This window comes from Ambystoma mexicanum, chromosome 12 (genome assembly GCF_040938575.1).
Source record: "Ambystoma mexicanum isolate Mex_15411 chromosome 12, UKY_AmexF1_1, whole genome shotgun sequence".
Lineage (NCBI taxonomy): Eukaryota > Metazoa > Chordata > Amphibia > Caudata > Ambystomatidae > Ambystoma > Ambystoma mexicanum.
The window spans coordinates 530933758-530958144 of record NC_090936.1 but is presented as its reverse complement, the minus strand read 5'-3'; the positions used below and the strand labels follow the sequence as shown (position 1 = coordinate 530958144).

General features: G+C 44.4%; 1 protein-coding gene across 3 annotated transcripts in view; it reads left to right on the top strand.

The window, feature by feature from the left end:
- LOC138513746 (C-type lectin lectoxin-Thr1-like) overlaps positions 1 to 24387 on the top strand; it is a 634248-nt gene that overhangs the window by 61431 nt on the left and 548430 nt on the right. For 2 of the 3 annotated variants that reach the window (XM_069628830.1, XM_069628831.1), the window contains exon 4: positions 12043 to 12183. The exons of the other annotated variant lie outside the window; for it this stretch is intronic. In XM_069628830.1, the coding sequence (XP_069484931.1) occupies positions 12043 to 12183 (141 nt within the window). The remainder of the gene's footprint in view (positions 1 to 12042; positions 12184 to 24387) is intronic. 3 annotated transcript variants of the gene reach the window in all.

Sequence of the window (24387 nt, the reverse complement as noted above, 5' to 3'; positions counted from 1 at the left end):
TCATATCTGCAGTCCATAACCTCGGAGAGAGAATGAAGAAGGAAGCCGGTGTAGAGCCAAGTGAATGATTTGACTCCATGTTCGACTGGATGCCATCTTGGTTTGCCATTGCCATGAAGATACTTGTCCCAATAGTGGTGTTTTTAGTGCTGATCTTCTGTGTGGGCCAGGTAGGGGTTCGATGTTGTGGAAAATCAATGCCTAGTAGTGCAATGATGATGGTGACAATGGGTGGCTCAGCAAAGGGGCCAGCAACAAGAGATGTGCAAATACAGACAGGTGACAAAGCAGACCCCAAATTTCGCATGACAGCAGTATATCGCAACCATGGCGATAGGGTAGATAACTTACACCACACCACCATTAAAGAACCTCAGGAGTTAGATTGGTATAAGGAAGTGTGGATGGATTTGGATGGGGATGGGGGAATATATATGACATGTACCCCAAATGAATATGTCAGACTGGGTAGAGCTTAAGGGGTGTGTGCAGAGCATGGATGCCTATAAAAGGAACACCCGCCTGGGATGAAGCTGTAATGGAGGCGGAACATTACAGGAACATTAATAATGACAAGAGCAAAAAGTAATTTGTTACTTTTGTAACAAAAGGGGTATCTAAAGAAGGAGTGGTTGTTTTGCCCCCCCCCCCATGCATTCAGAATGGAAGGGGGCCTGCTGTGGGGCCCTGGCAGACTCAATTTTGTGTAAACCTCCGACTTCATTTTGGAGTCGGCCGCGTTCCTATTAATGTGAAGCCCCCCTCCCCTCCAGCAGCACCGTGCACCGCAAACACTGACAGCCCCCACCTTTTTCCTCTGGCGCCTGTGTCAGACAAATCCATTTCTCATGGATGCTCCACCATGAAATGTTGAAATTCAACAGTGTATTGTTTTCTTCCTTCCTCTGAGCTCATCACCCTATGCATGACCGCGCTGCAACCCATCTGTCCTCACAAATCTGGTTTTGCTCCTCTCACCCCCACACTTGACAGTCATTGCCTGATTGCCCCCAGTGCCCTTCCATGCCCACTTTCATGTAGCAGGAGTGTGACCCTTAATTGCTGACCACTCTTCAATGCCCCCAATATAACCACTGACATGTCCTCATATACCTCACCTTGTACTAACACCTATAATTCTAATGTCTTGAGCCTTAAAGCATGGCTAGATCTAGCGTGCAGGTAATGTCCTGGAGAGCAGGACCCTTGTACCTGTTACCTCTACAAAGGCTTGAAACTGGAATGTGTTTATGTGTATATACAATTTATAGGTATCCCCGCATTCTAGGGGCTGTTTATGTCATGTATTATTCATTGTGCCTGGACATGTTAAGTAGTTTAGTTAGAGATAGTGACCCCCTCCGCAAGAGCTGCCCTGACCTTCACACTGCCCAGATGAGCCTGGCTGACCCACGTGCCATATGAAGCACCAACCTGGGACCAGCCAATCGTGTGAAGCAAGACAACACATTGCTATATAGTATTTGTGTTTCCCTCCAATCCCAATGAGCTTGTACCCACTATATGCAACGTCATCAATGACGCAAAATGTCTTTGTAATGTAATACCAGTGTACTGCTTGGCAGAGCACTCTCATGGCAGCAGAGTTCTCTGTATTCTGATCTTTTATATAAAAGCCTTTATACTTCTCTAAACCACTCACGTGGTCTCATTCCCTTCTGGATGTGTCCATTTACCAAAGTTTGTTTGTATTTTGGGGACTCTGTGCCTTCAACTGGTTATGTCATCATAAACACCATCTACTCCTAGAGGACACTCGTGAGATGTTGAGGACTTTGACTTGCAAAAACTCTAGGGACTTTTGGTCCATTATATAATATAATGAGAAGTTACAGACCTGTCTTCAGACTAATCCAATTCCAGAGGAGTGTTGTAGAGCTAATTTTCAGTCAATATATATGACAGAGAATGATGACCCACCATTGTGCTGGTTCAACATTGGGTTAACTCTTGGTTGTTTGACTGGGAAACAGACAACCTTTATGATATGATTGTGAAAAGCAAAAATTCAAGGGCTCCTGGGCCGGATGGTCTGGTCTCCATAGTCTTAAAAAGTAATCCACACATTTGGGTGCAGATTTTACATGAGATCTTTAAAGAAGTCATTAGGGGGAAAGTGTTCTTCGTATCTGGTTAACCTGTATAGTGGTGCCAATTTATAAGAAAGGCTCTGGTTTATCACCTGTCCATTACAGACCTATATAACGTTTGGATATTCCATCTAAGATATTTGCTGGGGATGGTGTTACGGTTAAGCTAAGGAGTTGGGCAAAAAAGAGTAAGAGGTTAGACATCTTTCAGACTGGGTTTTGTAGAGGAGTTGGCATGGAAGTCAATGGTTTTATTCTTGGGCTTCTCAGAAAAGAGGCCCTAGTTTGTGTCAAACCCCTCCATGTTGCCTTTATTGATCTCACTATGGTGTCTGGCACTATGCTGAGAAATAAACTGTGGTCTAAGTTAGATAAATGGGGTTGTTTTACAACGCTGTTAGTCATCCTTGTAGGTTTGCATTCCAACGCTTCATTACTAGTTAGGTTGGATAGAAAGGGGCGTTTATCGGCCCCAATTAAATCGGTAATAGGTTTGAAACAAGGATGTTTGTTGGCCCCCTGCTTTTTAGCCTTTTTATTTCAGATATCGGGTTGTCTTTCCTGCCACCCGATGTTTTCCACACATGCGATCACCTGGCTACTCTCGGATTTCGGGGCCAGGTCCCTACCCACCCAGTTGCACACCCGCACTGCGGTATCAGGTATTAATATCGCCACATATATGGTCACCGTAAATAAAATATTGCCGCGAAAATGTTGTGGCGATATTATTTGGGTGACCATATATGTGGCGATAGGGGCAAAAAAATAAAATACATTTTTTTTTAAAAGAAAAAATGTGGGGGTTGCGGCGATATTTTTGTATGGCGATATTTTGTGGCGACATTATTACATGGAACCCGTACTGTCTCCCGGCAATCCTTGCACTTGTGTCTGTATCTGTAACCCTACAGTCCCCCGACCTGCACCTTTGGTCACCCACTGGCTGCACTTACCCTTGCACCTGCCCCCTGCTGGCCGCACTTCTTGTTATTGTTTTGATCCCATGTACAGCACTGCCCCCTCCCGTTTCCCCTTCCCTTTCCTCTGCACTTGCGCAATCTCAATGTCACTTGGCCTAGTAAGATCATTGTCTCTGTCCTCCCTCTGTTCCCCCTTCCTTGCCTCGTCGCGCCTTGAAACACTTGTGTATAGGCGTGTTACAAATGGCATATCATATCATATATGAACTATTTACTATATGCTGACTACACAAGCTAGGGTTAAATTCTTTGGCAACAATAGCAACCTGGAAACACCTAGATTTTTTTTTTTTTAAATCTATCTGTCGAAGTTTCAGCAATTTGCTTGTTGCTAAAACACGCAATGCTAAACAAATTGTCCTCCCCATGTGTGAAATTGTACGAACAGTGTTTAACTCTCCTGTGCGATAATGATGTATCCATTGACTTTTTAATCACTCGCCATGTTAAGGTGGAATTTAGATTGTGGGAAAGAGACTGGATCAACACAATAGAACTGGTACAAGGAGATACAATGCCTATTTATACAAGTGTCCAGTCAAGTTTTGGCATACGCAATGCCTGCACTTTCGTATGAACCTTTTCCCGACACAGGACATTTTAAGAACTATGGGAGGCCTAGAGCACACTGATAAAATGTAGGTTCTGTAAAAAGGAAGGTTTAGTGAAAACCACTTTCCATATACTGTTGGAATATTCTTTGCTTGTTTCACAATGTGATCACTACTTTTCATATTTAATGGAAGACTTTTACACGTAGGTATTATCCAGCAATTTATTTGTACAGATAAATCTTTTAAATGGAGTCCGGCCATTATTCTTTTTTACGAGAAGTTTTTTCAACAGAGGAAGTGGGTATGAATTAATGAATTAATAAGTGAAAAGAATTTTAATATTAGTTTTCTTATGAATATCAAGCTTTTATGCTGCTTTTTGTTATAGATGTATACATGTTCTTTTTTCTCTTGTAAGAGTAATGGACTGTGTTCTGATGTTTTTTATGTAAGATCTTTTTTAAAGTATGTTTAAATACTATTTATTTATTTATTTATTTTTTATAAGGAACCAGAGCCCACAGGCATCAGGGCGCACCAAACATAAACACTTACGCAGCTCCGGCTGCCTTCCGGAGTAAGGGTCCTCCGTTGCTGGGCTCGTGGAGTCTTTCTGCCGGGTTCCTTTCCTTCGGGTACACGGGCCCTCCTCTTGGGCTCCTCTTCCTCGAAGCTTGCGGGCCCTCTTTCTGGTCTCCTGTTCTTCTTCAGGCACAAGGGCCCCCTTCCTAGGCACCTCCGTTGACGTTGCGGGGCACACGGGCTTCGAGCTCCTCTTCCACAGGCTCGCAGGTCCTTCTCCTGGCTTCCGTCCAAACGGGCTCAATTTGTTCGTAGGGCACACGGGCCCACCAGCATTGCTGGGCACACGGGCCTGCGAGAAGTCGGGCGCACAGGCCCACTTCGTTTGCAGGGCACACAGGCCCACCAGCGCTGCTGGGCGCACGGGTCCACAAACGTTAGTGGGCACACCGACCCACCTACTCTGCTGGGCACGCGGGCCCTCCGTCGCCTCCATTGCTGGGCGCACGGGCCCCTCCTCACATGGGTCCCTCGTCGCTGCTGGGTGCTCAGGCCCTCCACTGGGCTCAAAGGCCAGCCTTGGTTGCTGGGCACAGGGGCCCGTCTTCACTGCGGGCTCTTGGGCCCTCGGTTACAGCTGGGCACACGGGCCCCCGTTGCTGCTGGGCACACAGGCCCCTGTTACTGCTGGGCGCACAGGCCCTCCATTACTGCTGGGCGCACGGCACCCCTCACTGCTGCTGGACACACAGGCCCTTCTACCTCCCGCATAGGGTGTCTGCTTCACCGCATATTGCTGGGCTTCAGGTGGCCTCTCCTTTGCTGCCTGCTGGGCGCACGGCTCCTGTTCCCATGGACTTCTCATGAACATTTTCTCCACGGCGGCGGGACGTTTCACTTCGTCGCCAGTTGTTGTACCTGCTACTCAGGCCTCATATACCCCTTAGGACATACCACAAGGGAGCCTGGGTCGTCCATAACCTTCTCTTTATTTCTCCCTTCCGTTACTGCCTTTCCTTTTCCCTTGCTCCTCCCTTTCTTCCCGCTCCCTCCCATATTCTTGAGCTTCCCTCTTAAAGGGGCTCTGTCCTTTTTCCACTTACAACAAAGGCAACAAACAATAAAGACGGGACACTAGAACCCTTTATCAGCAGGAAGACCCAGTTATAAGTAACTCAAACAATATGGTCTTTAAATTGCGACAGAATTTACAAGTATTTTTCTTGGGTCTTAATTCGAGTGGACGTGATTTCCAGACTTTTGCTGACATGACTGGGAAGGATTTACCTAAGCCATTAGTCAGCTTAAAGCACATAGGTTTCACCTGACCCGTGTTAGTGGAGTGACGAGATCTAGTCAGAACATACACAGAGATTTTAGTTTTGAGGGCGGTAGGTGAAGAGCCAAAGAGAAAATTGTGCACCAACACCGCTGCTTTAAAAGATAAATGTGCGGTAATGGGGAGACAATGAAGATCTTGCCTACTCGTAGAAATGTGTTCTTGCCTTGGTTTGCCTTTTACAGCATCATTCTGCGTGATTTGGAGTTTGGACAGGCATTTCTAATTGGCTCCAATCAGGATCCAGTTCTATTCTATTGGGTTTTTGTATAGCACCAACACGCACGCAGGCATCAGGGCGCTCACGGAACATACAAACATGGAACACAAAGACAGAACGAGGTGATGTGGTTGCTTCAATCTTCCTAGTCTCCTCCCCCATTGAAGAGATAGGTCTTTAGTGCTTTCTTAAACTGTGCGACTGATGGAAGCTGTCTGAGTGGCTGTGGTAGGGTGTTCCAGACCACGGGAGCCCATGAATTGAAGCTGGATCGTCCAACCCTTTGCAATCAGAAGTGTGGCTGTGTCAGTAAAGTCTCTTTATTGGATTACAGTGTATGTCAAAAGGTAGACTCCTGATCCATGAACTAAGTATGTAGGAGCATTACCAGCCAAGCATTTATAAACCAGGTTTAAAGCCTTAAAATTGATTCTCCTGCAGACAGGCAGCCAATGCAGCTCCCTGCATGTGGGTGTAATATGGTTGCAATGCTTCAAGCCTCATACGGCTCTAAGCACGCATTCTGGATAGTCTGGAGTCTAGTTACGTTATTTCCTCCCAAAAACCTGTTACAATAATGAAGCCTGGAATGTATAGTGGCTGCTGCGATTGATGCTCTGTTTCCTTCTGACAAGTATGGGCGTGTCTGCCAGAGGAGCTGGGTCATATAAGCACAGGTGAAGTTTAAATGAGACACGTGTTTTTGAAATTTCAAATTGGCGGTTAAAAGTGTCCCCAGAGTTTCCATGTGGTTGGAGACCGGTATTATAACGCCTCCATTCCAGAACGCTTTGTATTGCACATCAAACTTTTTTAACTTTCCATCTGTGCACAGATTCCGGTCTTGCTGTCATTCAGTGTGAGTGAGTTCTCTGTCATCCATTTTTTGATGGCAGCAAAGACCTCCCTTACCGTTGATAGATCTTCATCATAGGATCCAGTTAACTCTCGGATAATCTATCTGGGTGTCATCCGCATAGTTTGTGAACTTCACTCCTAGGCTGCCCAGAAGATCAAACAGTGGTTTGGAGAATATATTGGATAGCAGTTGCGACAAACAAGACCCCTGAGGGACGAAACAACTGAGTTGAACCTACTGTGATCTGAAGTTCTCCATAGCAACGCTGGCTCTTTTTTGTCCCAGGAAGGATTTAAGGCAGTTCACTGCTAGACCTGAACAGTTGCCTACGTTAGCTAGCCTATCTGCTATTATGGTGTGATTCACCAAATCGAAGGCTGCAGATAGGTCTAGCAGTAGCAGCATGGCCATACCAACCTTATCTATGATGTTAGCCATGTGTGACTTAACACCCACCAATGATGTTTCAGTTCCATGCTTTTTCTTAAAGCCTGATTGGCCTTTGGCCAGGATTCCCCCATGTTCTCCAAAAGTGTCATACTGAATGCATGCAACTTTATCAATTACCTTCAACAAGTATGGAACATTTGTGATAGGCCTATAATTGTCTGGGTCATTGGATTTCAGTTCTCCATGAGAAATCCATGCCTCTTTGATGCAATCTGGAATGGATCTTTCCTGGAAGGATCGATTGATGAATGTGATGACTGATGGGCTGATATTGGAGAAGTATTCTTTAAAATATTTGCCAGGATGATGTCTCCCTTGCAGGACGTGGGTTTAATTTTGGCGACGATTTCTGAGACTTCATTAACTGTTACTGATTGAAAGGCGAACATGACAACAGTAACGTCTACCTTGTTGTTAACAGGTTTTAACTTGCATCCTGATTCTGATGTATTGTGTGTATTGACAAAGACGTGTGTCTGATGTTGGCTGATTTTCTTTGTGAATCCGTCATGAATTTTCTGACACCAGTGGTCATCAATGGTCACAGAGGGGTTGGGAAATATGCCCTTAAATTCGTTCAAAATTAGGAACAACTCTATGGAGCTGGATTTTGCTTCCATGATACGTTCCTCTAATTTAGCTTTTTTAGCTTTAAGAATAGTTTTTTGATAGCTTTTGGCTGTCTCTTTGTAAATTGTGAGAGAGGAGTCTGAGGGGTTTTTCCTCCAACTTCTCTCTGCCATACTCTACTTCCTGGGAATATCATTGATTTATTTTTGGTTTACATTTAAAAGTTAACCTTGAGGGGGCTAGTTTCTAAAAGTGGTCATTCAGAGTGGTACGGAGCTGTGCAACATAACAGTCCAGAGAGTCTTGCTCATCCAGAGAAGCTAGCCGGGGATGTATGATAGTTTCAAATGCCTCATGAGCGATATTACGAGTGGTTAAGGAGGTGGGGTTAAAAATTGTACATATCCTTGTGCCTGTTGTTTTGGGGTTCAGAATAAAATCAAATTGTATAGTGTAGTGATCAGACCAACAAAAGGTTTGGACATCCAAAGGGAAAATAACTAGGTTTCAAGATAATATCCAGTCTAAGGTGTTACCCCCTTGGTGATTTGGCACACTTACCTGTTGCTATAATTTGATACTGTTAAGAAGTTTTACCAACATATTAGCTTCAATATCGTCAGTGTTGGATGCCCATAAGTTATTCTCTCCCAGAACTAATAGCAGCCCATGAATCTTAGTACGAGATCCTAAAGATGCAAGTAATTACTCATCAAAAAGAGGAGTAGAAGGGGGAGGATGGTACAGTATAAGGATGCTTAGTGTAATTGTGGAAGTCAGGGTGCGTTTCACCAACATAGCCTCACAGGCATCAAGTACTGGGTGGCTAGAAAGAAAGTTGTTGAAGCATTCCCTGAAAGTTTTAGCCCTCCCCCTCCCCTATGGCCTGCTCGATATGCGTGGCATTGTAACCTGGGGGTGTAGCTAATTGAATGGAATGCAGATTGGAGTTGCAATAGTCTAATCTAGACAGAATTAAGGCCTGCGCAATAGAGGCTCAATTTCTTTCAGACACAAATGGCTGAATGTTCCTCAACTGGCGAAGATAATACGAACAATGTTTGGACACCTGATTGGCATGAAAATCAGCAGAAAGCTTTAATTAATTAAGAGCTCAATAATCTTAACTATTAGATTCAATTTACTGATTCCACAGCCTTATAGTGTCATGATTTCTGAAAAATTGGGGATAAACTTTCAGTAATATTCTGCAAGTCCTAGAAACAACCTGACTTGCTTCTTGTTGGTTGGTTCAGGAGCCTTGACAATGGCTTGGACCAGGTTTTGTTTGGGGCTTATACTCCGGCAAGAAATCTTGTACCCCAGATATTTGACCTCTTGTGCCCTCACGACACACTTTTCATATCTCAAATTGACTCCAGCATCCTGTAGTTTTTGAGAGTGACGTCATGCGTGTGTTCATCCGCGGCATAGACCAGTATATTGTCCAGGAAGTAGGACCCGTTTCCTATGTCACGCAGTAGTAAGTTCATCATGCGCTGAAACACAGAGGCCGTAGACGACATGCCGAAGGATATCTTTGTGAACTGGTAAGTGCCAAACGGGGTGATAAACGCTGTGAGTGGTTTGGCATTCTTTGTCAAGATGAATCTGATGATATGCATCCTTCATATCTAGCTTGGAAAACACTTTGGCTTCCTGCATCATGAGGATCAGTTCATTTATGCTGGAGAGGGGGTAGCTATCTGAAATGACCTCCAAGTTGAGGCTGCGTAGGTCTATCCAAACCCTGAGTATTGCTTCTTGATAAAGACGATGGGGCAGCCACTCTGAGGCTTCCACCTCCTCAATGGTGCCCTCCTTCACAATTTTTTTAGCTTGGATCTATGTATGTCCTATGTATGTCCTTGGCAGTCACCAGCCTTGCTGATGTGTACCCCGCACCTCCTAGTGCTTCCTGGTAAGTTGTGAACAGAGGATGCCATTGTGGCTATGGAATTGCAGGCCTACCTGGTGTTTTCAGAAACGGTGGGGGCGGTGTTGCTCCTTGCATGATGATGCACGGGTTTTAGACTTGCTCCTCGATACCAAATATAGAGTAAAATGATGAGCCAGGTGATGTTGACAACTTTGTTCATCAAGTAATAACATGGTTTCTTGAATGTTCATGGGCACGGAAGGTAAAATGGTGCTGGACAACAGTGTCCAGGGCTGCCCTGTGGTACAGAGGCAGTCTTAAATCTCTGTCATGGAGGAGAGCCAGGAGCTCGACCTGCTCCAGAACTCTGGCGCTTCAAGATGCGTCTTTTGCACTTTTCACGGCTCTCGCTGTGTCGCGCTCACAATCTCACGAGACTACGCAGTTGCATGTCTCACAAGGTCCTTACACTGTTGTCCTGCATCACATGAGGTGAGGGTTACATGACAGCTCCAGGGGACAGATTCTGAGAGTAATGGGGCAACAGGTTTGTAGGCGAATGGATGAGCCTACATATTTTTGGGATCCTCTTAAAGGGGATAGGGCATATGATATCACCACTCTCTCGAGAACCGAGCTAGGATTTTGTCAAAGTACCTCATATCACAAACAACTGTCATTCATCAAAATGAATGTGCACCATATCCCAGCAGACTTAAACAATGAACTCCGATTGGCGGGGGCATTACCAGGTCAGGTATTGCCCTGCTTAAACTTAGCCCTGTGGAATTACCAGATGCAGTAATGCCCCCACCCAGAGTTGCTATTAGCATCCCAGTATGTTTTTCCGGAATCCTAACAGTTTTAATTTCATGTTGAGAAACAGCATGTTTGCTGTTTCTCAAGTTGAAAAATAACTACAAAACAAGATGGCTGCCATGGACAAACTAGAAGAACTACACGTAGTCCCTTCTCCCATTCCATGGTGGCCAGTAAAGCGATGGGGATGTGTCGGAACACCAAGTGTTTCTGGCACCAGGAAGGGACAAGGAAGCCACACGTAAGTGGGAAAGGGGTGGGTGAGTAATTGTGGAAATTGAGAGTGGAGATACAGGAATGGGGCATTGGGTAACAATACGGCGCACTTACCTTCATCTTGGCAGGGAAGATGGTGGCCTCCTGTTTCCAAGGACGTGTGGAATTAATGTTTACCATGAGGTAAAGATCCTGTTATAAACTTCCTAATTGGCTGGATGGCAGTCTGAACCCCCTTGCCAGTGGGCTAACATGGCAAAATCTCAGTGCTCTTAAGATTTTCTTCAAAGTCAGCAGCCGATCATAGTCAAGATGTGCCATTGAAATCCACATAAACCTGGTCAATGGAGTAGGGGTGGAGACCACTGTTTATTCATGGAAACTACTAATAAATGCTCTGAAATAAGAAATTATACTATGGGATGAAGGTGAAGGTGCCTGGGGTGATGAGGATGAACATATTTGAAGATGTCAAGAGTATGAAGTACTAAGCCTGCTACACTATTAACAGAATTAATATGCCGGTATACAGGTCATTCTGCCACCTTCCTAGCAAAAATTGCCGGTATTACAGGCACCGGCACATGTAATAGCAGCAAACTCCACAATGGAGTCCTATGGGACACAATGGAATAGGAAGTTACACTGTCACTCAGCACTCGTAATACGGTGGACAGTTCACTGGATGGGAGTGGGTATTCTGGTGGATTTACCGGCAGGATACTAGCTGTAATGAGTCTCTTTCTATGTCTTTGATCAGAATCTAGCACAGAGGAATGGAACATGTTCCCTGCTTGGATATATCACCAAGAGAACTGACCAAGTCACTCACACACATAATGTGTGCTGCACTCATGTCAGGACGAGGTGCACACACAATTTCTACAATGCTCCTGCTGGGAAAAGATAACCCACATCATTTTTGCCACATTCTGTATGGGAATGGGCACACACACAATGTTTGCTCCATTCTTGCTGGGAAAAGGGTGAACACATGTTTTGCCTCAGTCTTGAAGGGAAGAGGATCACAGACAAATATGGCCACATTACAGCAGAATAAGGAGTACACATATAATGTTAGCATGAGTATCTCAGTGCAAGGGGCGAAGACACACACTTGTTGCTGCACACCTTGGGAAATGAGTTCACACACACAAACACACAATTACTCTCTCTCCTGGGCATTTGACTACATAAATTGTCAGTCACCATGTGTTGTGCATATACAGCCCCAGCCAACTGCCCCCTGTCCGAAAAATATTATGACAGCATTGTGACATCCACGCTTCATGTAAACATAGCACTGCCATGAAGTACATATTCAATATAACTTATCACCCTTGATCTTTTGCCAGAACTGAATTTACATTTCATCTGCCAACACATCTCAAAATAGATGTCACCATTGCTATTAATGTGCTTGTTTTGTTTGTTCTGGGCTTCGTTGCATCCAATCAAGTATGTTGTTTATATACCATACCATTACTATGTCTAATAGGTGTCTCTTTTTCCCTTTTAAGGCAAACTGCCTCTCCTTCAAGTCTCATCTGGCTTCCATCCACAGCAGTGAAGAAAATGATTTTGTGTTTATCCTAATGGGAAAACCACAGGATCCATATAATGGAGGATCTTACTGGATAGGACTCCATGACATATTCCAGGTAGATGACTATCCCACATGTTCATATACATTGTATGATTGAGAACTTTATATCTGATTATCGTTTTTATAGTGTGTGCATTTAACTGTTTTTCTTCCATGCCTAAGAATCTGGGAAAAGAAGAATTTGACTCTTCGTTGTTCCATTACTTCCCCAGTGAAACCCCTGCCCGCCAGAGACAGGCAGATTGTTGCCCATTTTGAAAATAAATATAGCTTATTTTCATATATGGGCCTTCCTGTCAGCCTCTCCCTGTGATATGGACGCCAACCATCGAGATTCTCCTGGAGAGGGGTAATCCTGAGAAAACCTGGTTTCCTTATGTCACAGGTTTATCCAATAAGAGGAGAGATAGGGATGATCTAGGCCTTAAAAAGCCAAACAATTCAATATAGTGTATGTAACAATAATTCCATAGTAGTCTATACATAATGCATGGTGAACAATCAATTACATTCAAATGAGATTTTTCCTGGCGTCCAATTTGGTCATATACCATTTGTAATAATATCAAAGAACAAAAACAGAACCCAGTGTGTTTCGAGAACACATTCTCTTCATCAGGGATATAATCTTTGACTGATTCTGTAAATAATCAAACAAACCAGTGTAAGAGGACTCACCAAACGGTAATCACAATTGTCATAGTAATTATATACGATACCTTAATGATCAGTGCAAAGTAAGCTTGTTAAGTCACCTCATGTGGGTAAAAGTTGCAGTCCAAGTGACTATGCTTCTAATGCAAAATGAGTGAAAATCACAGAGAGTATGAAAAAAAGAGGAACCAAGATATAACTACCGGTCATCTCTCCTCTTGCGTTAAAAGGAATGTACACTAACTAATTAATAATATCATTACCATACAGGTAATCCTTTGATCTTGACTCAGATGTGATAATGTGTTCAACAGGCTCCTCCCAAGTAATCAAATGTACCCTAAACGGGCTGAAAGACAATGGATTGTCCATAATTATTAATATCCAACTGTGAAGATGGCAATGGAATAATAAAACGAAGTATCAACTCACCAGAGAGTACAGGTGCTACAGTCAAATAGATATGGGTGTAGAATAGGGATCTAGCAAGTGGTAGTTAAGCGTGATCAGAATATAAAGCTGCTTCCCAATTGTTATTCCCAAGAATAGGTGACCCTATATGGGAGAAGCAAAGTAGGGTAAGTCACTTGTGCCAAAATTGCAAGAGGTGATCTTAGGTCAGAATACAACAGTGCTTAAAAAATAATTACATGGCAAAACCTTACCTACGAGACTATCTTCCTAACTACGTCAGCGTATAAAGAAGAACCATCCTTGTTGCATAATAGGTGGGGGGAACCTATAATGAAGGGACGAGGGGCTCGTCACTAGTGGCTCAAATATCAAAGTGGATTAAACTTAATTGATTAATCCCAGGTCCAAATGTTTTTTGGGATACATTTACCCTAAAGGGATGGCCACAGCATTAACCCAAGCTGCTCCTTCAAGAAATTTGAGAAAGAGCTGTCAGGTAACTGAGAGGTCCAACCGATGGATAGTAACAAGAGCATGTAGATGAGGGCTGGAGCACGAGTAAGCTTGTAAGTACCAAGAGCAGCTGGATGAGGGCAGAAGCACGAGCAAGTCGGTAGGAGGGCCAGCAAGGAAGAAAATGAAGGAAGGCACGGAGAGGAACAAGGAGCAGATCCAAGAAGGGGGAACAACCAGGAAGAAGGAATACCATAGCTTCTTACCCAGCAGAGTGAAGAGCAGGCTTGCAACTCATGCACTGCCTGTGCTCATTCTGAAAAAGGGAACTGTGGCAATCCGGCCGCCATCTTGTAAAACACTAGGCCAGAAAAACTAGCTACTGGTCTAACATGATGGAGCGAGGCAGCATCGGTTGCTCCATCAATGCCATAGTGAACATTGGGTTGCTATGACAGTGTGGCTCCTTCTTGGCCCGTGGATCCCGCCTTCCATGGGTAACTGGCATGAAACATACTGAGCATCCAAGGGGCATGACTGTGCAAGGCAGGCTTCCAGGTCTTTTCTCACTGGGAGTAACCCTTTCAGACAACAAGCAACTGAAAACTGTCCCTGGAAATACCTGGAATTGCAAATCTTGGAGACCCTGGAGACCTTGAATTCTTCCTGTGTCGCGGGATGGGTCTGATCTTGAGCTAGAGAAGATGTCTGTCATGAAAATCTGTCTGTGTGGTATGGTTTCAACAGCGAGTAATAAAACACCGGATGGAAGTGTCTCCAAGCCAAGGGCACTCACATCTTGAATGCCACTGGTTTCATCTTAGCTATGAAAGGGAATGACCTAAGTATCGAGGTGATAGTTTGGAAGGACATATCCAGTGGGGCAGAAATTGTGTACAGAGCTAAACTTTACTCTTAACTTCCCATGTCCGATTTGTCTCTTCTGTGTCTGTCTACATAGAACTTGGGCTTTTGCCTGGCCTGTTACAGATTATGATAGGCATTTTGATGATTTTCTGATAGAAAAACAAACAGATGTCCACAGACTTGTGGAACACTCCCGTCCCCTGCACACCTCTACAATCAATATTCTAACCTAAAAAGGTGGTCAAAAGGTATTGTAAAATGATTCTGAATTCACACTTAGGTATAAACGTGTTTGCTCAGAGATTTATATATATATTCAAACTCTTCATTTTTTATATCAAGTTATTTTAATCATGTTACTTTTTTATACATTTGTATTTCAAGAATCCAAAGTTTTCAACAATATAATGCATTCAATTTCTCAAATCAAGAATCCATAATATCAACTGCTCTACGTGTTTTGGGAATTCTAGCCCCTTCTTCAGGAGCTAATCTTCAATATTTCTTGCTGCTGCTGTAGTGTACCAAAAAGATAAAGAGTATCTCAAATCAATAAGGATGTTCCCCGACTTAAAATTTCAAAATAATTGTATCTTTCATATTCACCTTGTGTTGGTCTGATAATCACAGTCCAAGATGTTTGTAGTTTTCCGCCCAGCCCACAGGCTCTTGTTCGAGTCTTTCCAATGTGAACTCTGCATGATAATATGCAATAACAAGAATATCAATCCCATATATCTCATATGATGTGTTAACACTTAATCTACCAGTGAACTATTCTGTTCTCACCTTCTATGGGAGACAGAGCTTCTAGTAATTTCCCAAGGTCTTCCGTTCAGGCGGTGTGTCCCTCTACGAAAATTCGGATGGGCTGTACAGTCTGTATAATGACAGATAGCATCTATTAAGTCTGGGTTTCGATATACAACTTCTTCCCACCCTTTACCTATAGACTTACATGTAAGCCAATGGTAAAAACAGTTAGCCCAATTAAAAGTCTTTAATTTCTCAATGAATGCTGCTTGTAAGGAAAGGACAGTGCACCTAATTTATGTGTATGCATTGTGTACGTATATGTATTGTCTTTTTTAGCTCTCTTGCTCTGGATTTAGTTATTCACGGCTGTAGTTCTTCTTCTTTGTCTTCTTCTTGCATCCAATCGTCTTTTTTTAGATGGGAAGAGGCCTCACCTCTTCAGTACTTGACATATCCAATGCAGGTCCAGGGTTTTTACCATATCATTTTAAGGAATGGTCTGTTGCCTTCTCTACAACAAAAGGACCCTCAAATCACGGTTTGTACCACAGCCTTACAAAATTGCGAAGTAAGACAGAGTCCCCAGGATACAACAATGGTTGCTTTAATAGTCTTTCAGTTTTGATGGTGCTGTTGTTGTCTTCACTGTTCTTCAACCTCCCCCATGCCTGCAGTGATGAGAAATAAAAGATGCACTAGCCATCAAAGAAGCCACATATTCGTACATTTCATCTCCAAAAGTTTTAGCAGTTTCATTTGCATCTGTCAATGCCTTAGTGGGAGGAGCCAGGGGAAGTCGCATGTGCTGTCCTGTTACCAGCTCATGGGGTGTTAAATGGTGGTCGGATCCGGGCTGATTGTTCAATGTGAACAGTGCTAAAGGTAAACAGGGAAGCTATCCTTTTTTCAAAGTTACTGTATTTTGGCAATTATTTCTTTAAGCAGTCCCTTTAGGCACTCACACAACCTGTTTGCCTGCGGGTTATAGGTAGGCACAGGAGAATTTGTGCTGCATCCCCAGTAGGGTTGTGATATGCTCAAAAGCCTCATTCACAAAATGATGTCCACAGTCTGACCGCAGAAACTCACATTCCTTCCATTGTAGGAACACTTCTCTAACAAGGAATTCCCCAGCCCTAAGGGTGTTGAGGTTTGAACAGGGACCAGATTCGATCAATCGGGAAAATGGGCATAAGACCATGATCATGCAGCGGTAGCCCTCGCACACCGGGATCATATCAACATAGTCTATATTTAGATGTTGGAAGGGACAAGTCCGGTGTAGTATGGTTCCTCTCACTATAAGTCAAGTTCATCCTGCAGATTGTATTTTTACAAGTGAGACAGTTTTCCATAAATGCAGCTGTATCCTCTGCGTATTAGGACAGAACCATTCTTACCAATGTGTGCAGCAAGTACCTCTTTACTCATGTGAGTAGGGTAATGCAATTACATGAGTGCAATCTGCAATAATTCTACTGGGAGTACTAGTTTGCCTGTTCTTTCCTGTCACCACAAGGCATCAGTGGGAGATATTGTACATCCCCTTCTTATCCACAATTGTTTCTCCTCTGCTGGAGCCCTCCCCTGAAATTCCATTATTTGCAATGCTGGTAATGTGTTGTAGCCTTCTTTTAAAATCATTTTGTGCACATGAATACTTGTGTTCGATCAAAGTCTGTTATTCCGGAAAAATATGCTGCGCGATTTGCTTCCGTGTCTGCTCCTTCATTTTCCCGGGAGACTGCATCCTGCCCCCTCATGTGGGCCTGGCATTTTACGACCACTATTGCTGCTGGGAGTTGAAGCGTGTCTATGAGCCTGCCCAATAGAAGTGCGTGCTGCACTGGTGTGCTGTCAGTACCTCGGAAGCCCCTCCTCAGCCATTGTGTCAGTCCAGAAAGTACTGTAGTCGTCACATACGCTGAATTGGAATACACTGTAATCTCCCGGTCCTTTCGCACTTCTAATGCTATTATAAGAGCTTTTAATTCTGCTACTTGCCCTGAGAAATGAGAAGACAATCTTGCGCTTGCAATTGTTTCTGCTGTACCGTCTGCTTTTAATGTCACCACTGCCGTTCCTGCATGTCTCTTCCCTGCAGTCTGATCTATTGTCGGTGACCCAACAATATAAAGCACTTCTCCCCCCTCAGGAGGCTTGTCCCGACCATCTTAGGAATATTGTCTTACTGTTCCATGTATGTAGTACAGTTGTGTAAATAGTCTCCTTCCTCCACTGGTTCTGCTAGAAATGTTGCTGGGTTTACAGTCCTGCATCTTACTATTTTGATTACTGGATGCGAGACAATCACCTCATATCAGGAAGCCCTCCTTGTAGTCAACGTACTTTTGGGCCTTTCGAGAATCACAAAAAGGGCATGCTCCGCGTAAACTGCGGTACTACACCCCATAGTATTACTTGCTGACTTCTCTACCACGAATGCAGAAGCAGCTGGAGCTTGCTCGGAAGTGTAATGTCCTCTCATTACTGTGTCTAAACGTCCACTATAATAACCTAAGTGTTTGTGTCCGAGGGTAGTCTTCTGTGTGAGTACTGCAGTCATCACTACTCTATTGTAGTGTGAGAACAGGAAGAATTCATCATGGTAATCTGGAATCCCTAACGCTGTAGATGTGCATCTTGCTTTCTTCAACTCTTTGAACATGTCAGTCATTTCGTGTGTCCATAACATTTTGCCATTCCCCTTCTGCACTTCATTGAGTCCTCTTAACTAAGGTCTTGTGCATGTGCTATAGTCAAACATCCGCGCTATGCAATACTTACAGAGTCCTAGAAACTGCTGCATCGTCCTCACTGAATTTGGCATCAGGGATTTCCTCTGCCCTTTCTGGAGTCACCCTTCGGCCGTCCCGGGATATCAATTGTCCTGTGTATGGTACCTCCTTTTGGCAAAACTGTAACTTTGCCTTGTCCACCTTGTAGCCCTTTTCTGCCAATAATGTCAGTAAATACACTGAGTCATTTTGACACTGGTCTTCTGTCTTGCTGCAGATCAGAATGCCATCTATATATTGTATGATGTACTCTCTATCTGTATGTTGCCTAAATCCATTTGAAGGACCCTCTTAAAGATAGATGGTGACTCACAACACCCCTTTGGTAATTTGTATGTTTCCACTTCCCCTTGCTATATAGGAATGATGTTAGGTCTTCTGATTCTTCATGCAGTGTTATAGAGAAGAAAGCATTCATCAAGTCCATTACCTTGAAGTGTGTTCCATTGGGATGCTGCACAGAATTGTTGCTGGATTTGGAACTAATGGAAATTCTGCTTCTACAATCTGGTTCAAAGGGTGCAAACACCAAGACCCCCTGGTCACCCTTTTCACAGGGTACACAGCTGTGTTACATTGCGATTCTGAAGGTACTAATATTCCCTGCTTCACTAATGCATTAATTGTTTCATAAATTCCTTCATATGCTTCCCTTGATATGGGATACTGTCTCACCCTTGGTAGAATAGCTCCTGGTTTTAGCTTTATATTGACTGCTCCAATCCCTTTTAATAAACCCATGTTATAGGGAGTAGTGGTCCAGAAGACACTGGGTACCCGCCCTAAGTCTTCTTCGAGAAATGGTGGAGGTTGCTTTTGCAGCACTGCCGTTCTCTGTGTACTTCCCCGTAATGTATTCCCACGCAATGTGTAAGACTCATGTCAAATATCACCTCATTGTCTGATCGATCATCTTGGAATAATTCCTTATCTGCCTTGTCTGTCAGTCTGTATCCTTCCCCCACTGCAATCACTGTTCTCTTTGATCACCCTGTGCCGTCTGTCTCTGTACCTACTCATTCTGGTGGTGGTATTCTGAATCTGGTATTTTTGGCAGACCTGCATATCCAGATGCCCCCACCCCCAAACCAGTATTCTGGTCGGATCACCGTCTTATCAAATTCACCATCAAGAAAATCACTCTGTGTAGCACTTTCAGTCAAGCTGCCACTCTATGTCGCAGCTGGAGGATGGCAGATTGTAGTCTGTTGGTGATAGCCATTGCTACAAACTGTAGGAAGTGATTCAGGGTTGACCTCTCTTTCTTAGCTCAAACATTTCTTCGAGCCACAAATTTAGTGGCCCTCTCAAACTTCTTAGGGCACGCAAGTGCCCCTCGGCACCTTGGTTCTCGGCTGAGCTTAAGGCCACCCACCTCCAACTTAGACAAGCGGCGCATAAGTGGCACCATTCCCATGGTCAGATAAAGAAGACCCTTTTTCAGGAAACTACAAAGAGGTACTGCGTAGCCATTCAATCGACTAAACAGACGTTTTTCACCAATAAAGTCCTGTCATCCCTCAACCTATCTAAGGAATTGTTTGAGGTAGTAAAATTGTTTACCTCTCTGATGCATGTTACGCCCAGGGTGCCACCCTCTCGTACATTATGCAATTCTCTGGCAGTTATTTTCATCGACAAAGTTGCAAGCATTCGTGATCACATACAAGCTACAACTGTCATGATCTCTGCTTCCAAAAGGTCAGGGTTTTCCCAACCCCCTTGGAAGCAGATCCATAACCCAGGTTCCGAGGGCCAACCAGTCCCAATTGGGACCTTTTGGACCCAGTCCTGGCGCCAGTGGCACCAGGCTCATAAATGTGCCCAGTCCCAGCGCTGGAAGCGCCGGGCTCATGATGCTTGGGTGGACTTACCTGCAGCAGACCATGCTGCTTACTTGCCTGCCAGCTGAGCCTCTGATCCTCTTCTGTTTGGAACTACTTTTCCTGTTGGGTGGGGCAGGAGCCACTCCCTAGATTCAGAACACTGGAACTCTTCTGGAAAGCAGGAACTCTTTTCTTACCTAGGCGTGGCTGTGGAAGGAGACACCTAAGCACTACAGGAGGCTATTTAAACCACACCCGGTGGATGAATCTTGCTTTGCGTTATTCTGCATCCTCTGCAGCAGAACGCTCATCGTGTCTTCTGCATCGGATCCTGGGCCTAAGGAAAAAGGCTTACCATCCTGAATCCAGTCTTCAGCAACACCTATAAAGACAAGAAAGAACAGGTTAGCATTCCGGCATCTGAAAGACAAAGGCTTACCTACTCTTCGTGCGCTCCGGAGGTCTTCACACTGCATTCCGGCATCTGAAAGACAAAATCTTACCGACTCTTCGCACGCTCCGGAGGCCTTCGGCGCTGCAGCCTGCATCTGAAAGACAAAACAAGGTGCGTTTAAAGACATTGGGGAACTTTGATACTCACGTGCCATTACTCCTTTCCACATCAACCCCAGTGGGTATTCCGGCACCCTGCAGCCGCTCCGAACTCGTACCTGCAAAATAAAAGACAGTTAGAGCGCATCGTGAAGCAGGCAACAAGCGCTTACTTACGTGCTTCCAAGCGCTTCTATTCATCATACGGACTCCATCTTCAACTCACTTCAGCCCGTCATCCGCCATCGCCGGAACCTGCAAAACAAGAGACATCATTGCTAAAGACTTTAAAGACAATAGAATTACTCGAAACTTACCGTTCGTGCAGTAAACGACGGACAGCAGTCCTCTGAAGTCAAGAGGCCTGCGCTACCGATCCAGTGAAGAAACTGGTTACAGCACCCTGCCCCGAGGCAGATGGAGAGCTCGGCATTCACTTACCTAAGGTGAGAGCGTTAACCTTTGGGGGTCTACAGGAGAGGAAAAAAGGGAAGAGATAGGGACACCCCAATAACCCCAGTTAATTAATCCCATATTTTCTGTCTGCAGACATCTTACTCTTGAAGTCAGGCATACAGTGCACAGAGGTCCAGCCCAAAGAGCCAACCGGGTGCTACACATCACCTTTGAAGATACGGTAGTCGCCCAGTCAAGACCGGCGCCTCTGCGAGAATCAGGTGAGCGTTACAACAACCCACTGTCACAGGAGAGGAGTCTCGGGAGGATAGCTCAAGGGCAGCACGCTCATCTAGAAAGCAAGACGACGCTGAGCAACACAGGTTCGATTCCCGGGTACGCGCTTAGAAACCTCTGGGTATTAAGAATATTATAAATAACCAATTAATGTGATGTGGTTAATACTGAGTCTGTCATTGGTGAAGGCATTGGAGCTCCTTATTTCTGGTCTCATTACCCAGACTTCTCTACTTCTTCAATTTAAGTCTGCTGCTCCTTCAGATCCTATTCCTGTGTCGCTACTAAAGGAAATTATGTTATTACCTGGGTTACTACTGGCATTTATATTTCTTGCAAAAGCGGTATTATTCCAGCTGAGCTAAAACAGCCCATTATTCAACTTCTTTTGAAAAAACACTCACGAGATCCCCAAATTCTGACCAACTATTGACTTATCTCTCATCTTCCTTTATTAATGAAACTCTTGGAATCACTGGTTGCTCCTCGTTTGTCTACTTTATGGAGAGATCGGCTGGTCTTGATCCTTTTCAGGCTGGGTTCTGGCCTGGGGGGGAACAGAGAATGTTCTGTTGTCAGTGCTGGATGATCTGGCTATGCTGGTGGATGGAGGTGCAGTGGGTGCCTTAATACTGCTGGACCTTCAGCCACATTTGACACTGTGGACCACACCATCCTGCTGTCCCGCCTGGCATTGGCTGGCCTATCTGGATCCATCCTGGCCTGGTTTGCCTTGTTTCACTCGGACCGGGGTCAGTCATTGTCTCTCCCACCCTTTCTTTCGGTCTCTCACCCTATCACATGTGGAGTTACGCAGGGCTCCACCTTGTCCCCACTTTTGTTTAACATCTATGTTCAGCTGCTTGTTGCCCTCATCCGCCCTCGCAGCTTCTGGTGCTACGCCTCAGCTGACGATACCCAGATATTGGTTGTTTTAGATTTTGAATAGGCAGAGATGTTGCACTGGTTGTGCGAGTGCCTGGAGGCGGTGAAGGGCTGGATGGATAGCAACTGGCTGAAGCTAAATGGGGACAAGACAGAGGATATGGTGGTGGGTTCCTCTTGTCATATCTCTTCTTGGGCCCCTTGCTTCTGGCCAGTGGCGTTGGGATCCTTTCCTATCCTGGAATCAATTGTCAAGAATTTAGGTGTCTGCATTTCATCCTCACTTTTGTTGGAAAGGGGTCAGCCCCGTCCCAGCCCCCTAGGCGCTTTAGAGTGAGGCGAGATGCAATCAAAGCACTATGATGGGGCAGGGGGAGGGGGAATGGTGAGGGAAATTCCTCCCAGTTTAACAAGACCCTTCTCCAATATAATCAAATATAATCCATCCATATAGTGCAGCATAAGGCATGACAAGCATTGCTATTTTGCATAGATATTAGCATTGGTAGAAGGGAAGGCCTGCGTGGTAAATGCGGCATTGTAAGCACAGTTCGGGAGACCATAGAAGTCCCCAGCCATGCCCAAAGCTCCCAAGAGGACAGCCCAAACCCCCAAATGCCACAATACCTATTCATTGTTCTAACAGTGTTGCAAAGTTGTTTGAGAGGAATGTGCCCTACAAGGCCACGACCACAGACCAGCACCATCTCACACTATCCAAAGTATGACCCGGCCTATCCCCAGGCGACCATGAGTTATAGCCCATAAAACTGACTAAAACTTAGACCTCAGAATTCCATGACACCAGGTGCCCTTTGACCACCAACCCCAAAGTAACAAGTCCTGAGATGTTCAAAGAGGATGGACAGGCCGCATAATTGGAGCGACAATCATGTGTTTTGCATTGCGAGGTGCTGGGAGGGATACATTATAGTTCAAAATGAGGGTGGAGACCTTGAAGCCGTATGGCGCAGAGGGGAGTGAGTGAAATGTGTGTGTGAAGGTTAGAGGGCACCAGAAACTACTTTGTGTCTGTTTTAAGGCCTGACAATTGCACAGTATGAGTGATAAAACAAGTTGTATAGTAAGAGTTGAACTGGATACCCAGAGCCCTTTAAGATGAGTAGCAATTACCCTGGAGATGGATTCGGATGCAGAATGTATTCATACATCAATAATAGAGACAACTCAGGTAGTCGGCAAAAGGAGTACTGTTTTATTAACAATTATCTAAAACAGGGAGTACAACAAACACCAATGAACTCGCCTGATCCTCTTACTCAAAGCATTATAGAAAAAACTGAGACTTTATACACAAAAGTCGTTATCAATGACGTCAACCTACGTTGGTTACTAACGTCATCCTACGTGGCAAACTACAAAAACCCATGAGTATGGGTGATTGGCTCTGAGTGAATGTCTAAGTATACGATCCATACTCGTATGGGATAGTGAGTGAAAATAATAGGCTACCTAACATCAGGTTGGGCAACTAAGCCCTCCCCAAAAAATGACCACTATGAATATCACTAAATACAAAACGTCCCATTAGTTACACAACTATAGGACCCCTAAATATGCAGTCCTCTACAATTGGTTGGCACTCTAACCTCTGTCAGTACATTTGCACTTACGTCTAGCAGCATGCAGGCTGGCCATCCAGGTGCTAGTGAGCTCACCTTAACTATTTCTTCCCACCAATTAGCACATAAATCCATCATCACCTCAATGGTCTACTGTCAATTATTGCTTTGAAGCTCAGCCTTGAGAGTGTTCTTAGCTCTGAGAAATTCAGGGAGTGAAAGCACGGTCTGCCCTTGTGCGTAGGTGTAACCATCTCATTCATCCAACTTCATCCTTCCATGTGACTAGAGACCATGAATCAAGCCTTTTGGTGCATTTAATAGACCTCTGATGTCTTCCTTGTTATGTTCATGCCTTCTGAACAGGAGTTCTGTTCTTTCAAATGGTGTGTATCCAATGTCAGTTTACTCCAATTTGGTAAGACCATGGCTTCTTGTCTCATCCAGCCTTGTCTGTTGGGATTCACTTTGTAATTCTATATGCTTTTTAACTGCAACACACTAGAAATGCGACCTTCTTGCTAATTTCCAGCACTGCTATAATGTGTAGTGGAAACATCCATCCTTCATTTGACCATGTGCATATATGTATATATTGGCGCTTACTGCAATCTACTCACTATAAAGCTAGCCTCAAGATGACTTTGTCTGCTTGCGTTTCTTTTGCATCTGCACACGTATAAACTAGCTTGATATCTTCATTTATTTCTATGGCATAAACTTCTTCACCTTGATCCCAAGATGTCACTTATCCTTGGTACTTTCTTGATGCCTTACA